Source organism: Sinocyclocheilus rhinocerous, unplaced genomic scaffold (assembly GCF_001515625.1).
Source record: "Sinocyclocheilus rhinocerous isolate Xijiao unplaced genomic scaffold, SAMN03320098_v1.1 scaffold756, whole genome shotgun sequence".
Lineage (NCBI taxonomy): Eukaryota > Metazoa > Chordata > Actinopteri > Cypriniformes > Cyprinidae > Sinocyclocheilus > Sinocyclocheilus rhinocerous.
In genome coordinates, this window is record NW_015662039.1 from 273,755 (window position 1) to 283,412 (window position 9,658).

Below are 9,658 nucleotides of genomic sequence, written 5' to 3' on the forward strand. Positions count from 1 at the left end.
TACAACTCCTTTTATTTTTGGCAAAGTTAAAACATGGACAAACATGATTTTCCTTGAAAACAATGTTTAAATAATTTTATTATAAAGAATATTATTATTGTTGTTATTATAGCTTTGAAGTACATTGTACAATGCTAATATATTTCTGTCATAATTTAAAATTAAATAGAACTTTTATTTTGACGGGTTGTAGCGGACCTTTGGGTTTCAGAGTGTATTTGACAATGTTTTTTCTCAAATAAAACTAGGAAATGTTTATTTACATTTTTTCTCAGAGCAGCTCTGCTGATGTTCATGTTTATGTATCGTAGATGCTGAAAACACCATTTATGTATGCGTACTTCAGTATGCAGTACGTTAGATAAAACGGCGCCACTCAGAGACATGCAGAAACAAGCAGATTATTTATATAGCAGTCAAACATTCACGGAAATCATACGGCCTTAACATAACTTTTTATTAATGCGACATACCTTTATCTGCACGCAGGGATGGTGTCCGCAAATATGAGCGAAGATGTTGGATGTATTGCCTGCTTTTGCAGCCACTTTGCGTCCACATTTTTTGCAAATTGGATCCGTCCTCAAGGACAACCCCGCGTTCATTTTTTTTTTTTAATATCCAAAGTATTCCCATACTGCAGATATTAACTTTTTTTTTGGCGGGGATGGAGATTAGATATTATCTCATGGCTGATATTATCAGCCAAGTGAATGCAGAATGAAGCAGCCGAGCGGAAATAAGTTGCACGTGCGCAGGTGAGGGTTTTTTTTCATAAATTTAAAAAAAAACCATAGATATGCAAATGTTTACGGTATGATAACCGTGCACGGTCAAACCGTGATAAACCGGCATATCGTTACAACCCTAACACTAACTGATATTTGCGACACAGCCCTAGTAAACGATGAGGCAATTTAGACTCCCTTTAGTTATTCATAACACTTTCTCACTTTATATAAGATGGAACACTCACGAATTCTGTTAAATACAGTATTACGGCCCAAGCACCTTTACGACACGCTAGCAGTTAAAGTACATGTGCGATCTTTTTGTTTCTAAGTGTTCAGCTAGAGTTTATGGTGCAGGGAAACAGTGGGCCGTCTGTACTCACTACAGTAGTAAACACACACCGATACACACATGCGGCAACGTGCGCGCACACATGGATTTTACATCATGCCCTGCCATCATTACCCAAACTGTGAAAAACAAAACCCAGACGAGGGAGGAACGTGCAGAGCAGATGTGAGCATGCAAACGCTTTCCCACAGTGGGCGACCCCTACGCTGCCAACCACCTACTGACGAGTGTGTGAGCGCGGTATCCACGATTTATTCACCTGAGAGAGAGAAATATGGGGAATACAGTACCGCTTGTGCCAAAATGATGGTTTGAATGGCCATCAGAGAATTTGTGTGGTGGTGTATGTTAAGGGAGCATTTCTCAGGCGGTACAGTGTTTGATCCACACAGGCTCGTAAACCCGTACGTCTCATGCCCAGCTTTTAGGGTGATTCCTTAAACTGAGGGAGAAAAACACTGCAAAAAGCCAGACAGAGTGTGAAATATTGAGATAGATCGAGTGAAATTTATGTTAAGAGAAATGAAAGGAAAGGTAGACAGAGATTAAGAGGGTGTTAAGAGAGTACAGGGCAGAGTGTATAAATAAATCTCTGAACAGCAAAAATGTGTGCGTGTGTGTGTGTGCGCCCACCGTTTGTTATGTAAGTGATGGCAGGTGGGTGGGACTGTAAGACTATGCTTGGTTTTAAAGTGATAAACACCGCCACCATGCCCACATGTGTGCGACACATGGGGCCCACAAACATGCAGGGGCCGCCCTGTTTAACTGGGTCACACGGGCACAATTGTACCATCTGTCAGAGACAGTTTTTCTTATATCAAAGGCCCACAGGCCTCCAGCACACTCAAAATAACACACACTCAAAGCAGACACCATATTTCCTTGGAATAAAAACTAGACTGGAAGTTAGAGATTTGGAAACAAGCACATAATACTGGTGTTTATTTCACTACTGTTTGTTTTGAGCTCTTACCTGATACAGGAACAGGAAGACAACCACAAAGACAGCCCAGCAGGTCTAGAAACGCACCACGTGTTACCAGACATGGATTCTGCCTGTCAGATTGTGTGTGTGTGTGTGTGTGAGAGAGAGACAGAGATATTATGTTAATGATAATTATATACGTCATAGTATTTCATTGCATTTACTCCATGAGTTGTACAGAAATTACACATTTTATTTTTCAAGTGTGGCAAAGTGTGAGAAAAAAAAAACTGAGGGGAGATATTTGATTGAAATTTGAATGGAAAGAAACAGACAAAAAAAAAAGCACCATAAAATTGTCCATATGCTTGTGTGCTGTATTTCAAGTCTTCTGAAGTCCTACATTTGGTCTGATGACAATAAAACAAACTGCATTGTTTCTTGCACGTCATATGACTTCAGAAAACTTGGAATATAGGAATAGAAATATAATATTGTATAAATAGAATACTTTATATTTTATTCTTTGTCATTTTTAACTTGACAACCCCTTTTTATCATCTTTCACTGTATGGCAAAGTGCGAACATTTGGCCTAACATTTCTTTTTGTGTTACCCGGCACAAAGTAAGCCATACGACTTTGACAGACTTTAACAAAGTTTGCTGACTATTTAAATTTAGGGTGATTCCTTAAACTGAGGGAGAAAAACACTGCAAAAAGCCAGACAGAGTGTGAAATATTGAGATCGATCGAGTGAAATTTATGTTAAGAGAAATGAAAGGAAAGGTAGACAGAGATTAAGAGGGTGTTAAGAGAGTACAGGGCAGAGTGTATAAATAAATCTCTGAACAGCAAAAATGTGTGCGTGTGTGTGTGTGCGCCCACCGTTTGTTATGTAAGTGATGGCAGGTGGGTGGGACTGTAAGACTATGCTTGGTTTTAAAGTGATAAACACCGCCACCATGCCCACATGTGTGCGACACATGGGGCCCACAAACATGCAGGGGCCGCCCTGTTTAACTGGGTCACACGGGCACAATTGTACCATCTGTCAGAGACAGTTTTTCTTATATCAAAGGCCCACAGGCCTCCAGCACACTCAAAATAACACACACTCAAAGCAGACACCATATTTCCTTGGAATAAAAACTAGACTGGAAGTTAGAGATTTGGAAACAAGCACATAATACTGGTGTTTATTTCACTACTGTTTGTTTTGAGCTCTTACCTGATACAGGAACAGGAAGACAACCACAAAGACAGCCCAGCAGGTCTAGAAACGCACCACGTGTTACCAGACATGGATTCTGCCTGTCAGATTGTGTGTGTGTGTGTGTGAGAGAGACAGAGATATTATGTTAATGATAATTATATACGTCATAGTATTTCATTGCATTTACTCCATGAGTTGTACAGAAATTACACATTTTATTTTTCAAGTGTGGCAAAGTGTGAGAAAAAAAAAACTGAGGGGAGATATTTGATTGAAATTTGAATGGAAAGAAATAGACAATGTAGAAATACAGTGCAATTTCTATAAAATTATTAGAGATGCACCAATGTATCAAATCATGTAACAAATTAATGCAATCTCAATTTAAAACAAAACAAATAGTGCATTTAACACAGGTTCTATTTGTTCCTATGAATCACTCGTAGTCAAAGACGGGTTGCCAGATCCACGTTTTTATCCCTTCACCAAACATTTGTAGCATGCATCGCATCCAATAACTACAAAGAGCTTTGTGCTTTTTTACTTCTGCAAAATTACAGAAAATAATTATTTATTTATTTGGTATTTGTGTCAAAACACTTTTTTTGGATCACTGTATTATAGTCAGAGTAACTGATTTTTTGAGAGCAGTGATTGTGGATGCTGAAGATAAAGCATCACATGTGCTGCCCATGGGCACAAAGGGAATTCTGGGCCCTGTATCTCAGCCAAACTGCAGGGGTAACATTTGTGAGAGAGGGTGGATGTGTGTGGATCGAGACAGGAGAGGGTATGTGGAAGAGTAAATCAATTACGTTTGTGCGTGTGTGTGTGTGTGTGTGTGTGTGTGAGACCACAGCGCACACAAACGCTCATGGACATGGGCGAGAACAAGAGGGCCAGTGTTCAGGGCTGACGTCAGTATTTCATCACTGAGATATTAATAACACAAACGCTCTCCCTCTCTTTGAATGTCTGGCTTCATCTTTTTGTGTCACTCTGTTGCTCTTTAAACACATAATATTGCTATGAGTTCAACAAATTACAAAGCTAAGGATTATGGGGAAATTTGGTCAGATATTTGGGAACTCTCATTTCATCTTGATCCCTCAGTCATTTCACACAAAACTGGATTAAAAATGATAAATAACTGCGATTAATTATTTAGAACCAGTGTTAATTATGATTGAGATATTATTTTTTATATATACACATTTTTTCATTTTCCGTTTTCATTTTAATTTTAGTTAAAGTTGGTTTTATGTTTTTGTCATTTATATTTGCTACTTTTTATGTATATATAAAAAAATGTCATTAATTTTTATTTATTTATTTATTTTTCAGTTAGCATTTATTGTAAGACTTTTTTATGGTTTTAGTTTTTGGTAACTATAACAACCCTGACTGGGACACCACTTAATGAATGAAATATGCAATATAGCACTGTCTTGGGGCAATGTAGCATACAATTGTTTGAAACATTTATCATTGCATGCTGTTTCATATACTTTTCTAGTAGGCAGAATACACTATATCTTGCTCAGCATGCATTATATTCTATTCTGAATGCACTGCCATGTTCCGTCTTCATTAACTTTCCCAAACTCTCCCTCTCTGTCTCTCTCCGTCTCATTAGGGCATTTGTTATAAAGCATCAGTATGGATGAGTGAGAGTGGTCAAAGGGCACGTAGCCGTGTCACTCGTCCTGCAGCGCTGCTGTCCGTGTGCTGGGTCACTGAGCAGAGAGCAGCCTTTGAAACAAGAGCTCAGAACACAGAGAGCTCACTTTACAAAACAGTAAGCTGGCGTGTGAACAGAGCAGCCATCTTATTTTGTAAAATAATATTATTTGCAAATGCCTAACCAAAACGATGCTGGTATGCACACTATATTTGCTGATATATATGCAAATAATGACAGTAGTGGTTAGTGTATCAGAATGACAGTACCTACCTTGTGGCGAGCCACAGCCATGGAAAAAGGGCACTGGAGAGGTCACAGTCCTGCTCATTTCCTGATTGGGGTCTGTGTGTGTCTGCCAGGTAGGAACGTAACAGCGACAGCACCTGTGAAGATGATGACACACCTTTACTATGAGAATAAGCTGGAGAGAAAGAAACCAAGAGATCAGAGATTGATATCACAGAGAGAGATCACAAAGAAAAAGTATACAGAGAGATCAGTGAAATCACACTACTAATACTAAAACAATCAAGATTAGACAGAAAGGTTTTAGACAGATCAGAGACAGAAATTTGCTATTATTCTTGCCAAGTACTCTGTTATTTACTTTTTTCCTTTAATTGTGATCATAGATCAGAGATTAAGTGATCATCAGATTTAAATCAGAGATAGCAGGGAAAACAGAGAAAGAGATTAACATTTAGAGATTATATATAAATCATAGAAAAGTCAGATAAACAAAAGAGGGATCACACAGAGACATTAAAGACAGAAATCAGACAGATAAATAACAGAGATCAGACCAAAAAGATAAATCAGATAGATCAGACCGAGACCTTAAAGAGGGAAATCAGAGGGATAAATAACAGATCAGATCGGATAGATAAATCAGAGAGATCAAACAGAAACATCAGATATCATAGAGAGATATCAGATGCATAAATCAGAGATCGGACAAATAAATAAGAGAGGGATTAGATAGAGACATTAAAGATAGAAATCAGATCAGATAGATAAATCAAAGATAGATCAGACATCAGACAAAGATCAAAGAGAGAATTCAAAACATATAGATCAAACAGTCGATTCAGAGATCAAAGAGAAATTAGAGAGATAAATAACAGAGATCAGACAGATATCTCAGAGATAGATCAGACAGAGATATCAGATTGATATAAAAGAGATATCAGACAAATAAATAAGAGAGGGATCAGATATAGACTTTAAAGATAGAAATCAGATCAGATAGATAAATCAGAGAGAGATCAGACATCAGACAAAGATCAAAGAGAGAATTCAAAACATAGCTCAAACAGTCGAATCAGAGATTAAAGAGAAATTAGAGAGATAAATAACAGAGATCAGACAGATATCGCAGAGATAGATCAGACAGAGATATCAGATTGATATAAAAGAGATATCAGACAAATAAATAAGAGAGGGATCAGATATAGACTTTAAAGATAGAAATCAGATCAGATAGATAAATCAGAGAGAGATCAGACATCAGACAAAGATCAAAGAGAGAATTCAAGACACAGATCAGACAGAGCAGAGTCAGATCAAAGAGAGAAATCACAAAGATCAGACAGATAACTCAAAGAGAGATCAGACAGAGACATCAGATTGATATCAAAGAGAGATATCAGATATACAAATCAGAGATCGGACATATAAATTGAAGAGGGATCAGATAGAGACATTAAAGACAGAAATCAGATCAGACAAATAAGTCAAAGAGAGGGATCAGACAGAGATCAGACACAGCAGTCAGAAAGACACCAGACAGAGAAATTAGAAAGACAGATCAAATTCTTCATTAGTTCATCTTTCTTAATCAAAAAGAGAGAGAAATCAGAGATCAGACAGAGAAATCAGTGTCTTAAGCTTATTTTAAACAGTCTATAGAGAGAAATAAAATGAAGTAAATGGGTAGTAGACAACTCTATGCATGCAAGGTTAAAGAGTGTACAACAGGCTGAAATAGTCTCTTTACTGGGTTATAACCGCAATGTGGAAGCCACTCATTATGCCCCAGGCAGGAGAGGCACAGGGCAAAACAAGTTTGACCATGAAATACTGAGCCTGGTCTTCCAGCTGCGGACACCCCCGACACTAGTGGCCCACACCCTGTATCCCACACATCTAGCCCAGGCCTGCTCGCGCCGTCGGGTGGGAAGGCCCATGACGGCCGGCCTCTTCTGCGCCCTCTGAGGAAAGTGCGTGTATTTATAGTGACGAACTACACAACTTGTGACCGACCACAAACCAATGGCAGCGGCTAAAGGCAAAAATAAACACCCCGTAGAGGTCCATAATTCAGCAGAGTGTACAGAGAGCCGTGCACACATTTAGAAAAGAAACACGCACAAACAAACACCAGCACACGGCCTGAATACATTGCTAGATGCTGACCTTTGACACACTAAGACCTTTGGGTCGGCCGTTAAATAAAACTGAGGAAATGTTTTAAAAGCCAACCTGTGGGCGGATGCTTTTATGAGTAGATTTGGAAAGTCTGGACACAATCTGAATCTAATTAAGCTTATTTGTCTCATCAGTTTGACATTTTTTTTTACAGGCTTTTCCTTAAAGCAGAAACAAAGCTTGTATGAGTGGGTGTTTCAAGGCCTATTGAAGCGGTCACTTTTTTTAATTAATATAATAATTTGTGGATACATCCACTATGATGCAGTCAGAGAAATATATTCTTACTTCACACTAAGACAAGAAAAAGCACCATTACACAAACATCCTGTCCTGTGTCTATATTCACTTAATCTGGCTGTTGTCAATTACAGAATTGACAAAAAAAATTAAAAAAATAATAAGAAAAAAATGGATTAAAGTAAAAAAATATATATCTGGCTGTTCCTCATTTATAAAATGAAACAAATAAAAACAAATACAGACAGAAAAAAAAGAAAAAAACAGGAATAGAAAATAAATAATCTGTCTGTTCTCCATTTACAAAACAAAACAAAAGCACACACAAAACAAAAAACAAATCTAAACAAAACAAAAATAAAGCTGATCTTAAAATAGTTGATATTTCCTTAAATAAACAAAGGACTGCTCTCACTTATTTGCACTCACAAATAAATAAATAAATAAATAAAACACACAAACAAAAACAGACAATACATTCACACAGTCATAAGTTGAAGCAGCACACAGTACTTTACCTCAAAATTGTGTGCAAGACCCCCATTGAGCGGAGTATGTCTGCTGATCTGATTTACTGTTTTCAAAACACACAGTGGATTAATTTCCCTGTGGGACCTGGATGTTACCCAGGACTTTTTAAAAGAAGCTGTTGCATTGTGGGTAAGCAGCAGTGCTGGAGAGCTCTCGGAGCAGGGGCCGAGGCGTCAGGTTAGGTTAGTGCTGCTCAATCTGTTTCCCTCGTTAGTCAGCTCCTAAAGGGAACCAGTGAGTTGTGTCAACAGGGATTTTTAGGTGAACTCAGCAGGGTTCAAGCGTTTTACTCCACAAAGCTGGTTTTGCAATCAAAATGGCACTTTGAAACACTGTGGTGACAAACTTCTTAATTTCATCCTGGTATCAGAACTCTGTAATGCAAATTGAGGGTTGTGGGTGTTGTGTTAAGGAAGGTGTACATACAGTAAAGCTATTTTTATAGGTATCCGATTCAAACAAAGAACAAAAAGGTTTTAATTCAGGCCTGATACAACAACATCTGCAACCTGTTTTCCTCCCACCCCCGCTCTTTCTGTTTTTCATATTTCACTTTCTCTTGCCATATCTGTTTAAACAAAAACACACTGTATCATTTGTTTACAGTCAGTAATGTCCAAAGGAATGCTAGAATGATGAATTGTGCACTACAGAGATGATTGTTTGTACTACAGAGATTATTAACACCTCAAATTATGTTATTTTTCAAGCTTGCGATTTGATTTGATTACCAATTCAATTTGATTCGCTTCAATATTGATTATTTTGGATATATATCAGGTACAGTACATGCCAAATGTTCTTAAGGAAAAAAAACTCAACTAATGCTGTAAAATATACATGAGAGTCAGCTGGTTACTATAATGCTGAAGGTTAAAATTAACTGATTTGCATACAAACACTTAAATGCCACCCAATGAAGTTCTTCTAATAATAAAGTTACAATTACATCATAATATTTCTACTACAATTCGTATTTTTATTTTATTTTTTTTTTTTAAATATAAACATTTAAATGGTGGCTGTCATAAAAACGGATTTATTCAAACAAATTAAACGCTGAAAAATTTTAATGAATATGTTATATGGTGCATATATTTGGCAAAAAGTGCCACTTTAGAGATCATTTTTCTAGATGACTAACGAGTTTATGGTCACCGAATATGTTTGTTTCTGAGGTAAACATGCCAAATGTTCTTAAGGAAAAAAAACTCAACTAATGCTGTAAAATATACATGAGAGTCAGCTGGTTACTATAATGCTGAAGGTTAAAATTAACTGATTTGCATACAAACACTTAAATGCCACCCAATGAAGTTCTTCTAATAATAAAGTTACAATTACATCATAATATTTCTACTACAATTCGTATTTTTTGTTTATGGTCACCGGATATGTTTGTTTCTGAGGTAAATGAGCCGTTACATGACATTGTTTCAGAATCAATTACACTTATTCATTGTTTCAGAATCAATTAAAGTATTCTCGTAGCTTCGCAAAATTGAAGTTGAACCACTGATGTCACATGGACTATTTTACCGATGTCCGTT

At 37.2% G+C, this 9,658-nt stretch overlaps 1 protein-coding gene across 2 annotated transcripts in view; it reads right to left on the reverse strand.

The window, feature by feature from the left end:
• LOC107727366 (THADA armadillo repeat containing) overlaps positions 1-9,658 on the reverse strand; it is a 97,487-nt gene that overhangs the window by 28,313 nt on the left and 59,516 nt on the right. For both annotated transcript variants that reach the window (XM_016537210.1, XM_016537209.1), the window contains exons 19-20: positions 5,181-5,293; positions 3,242-3,324 (exon numbers count right to left, since the gene is read on the reverse strand). In XM_016537210.1, coding sequence (XP_016392696.1) covers positions 3,242-3,324; positions 5,181-5,293 — 196 coding nt within the window. The remainder of the gene's footprint in view (positions 1-3,241; positions 3,325-5,180; positions 5,294-9,658) is intronic.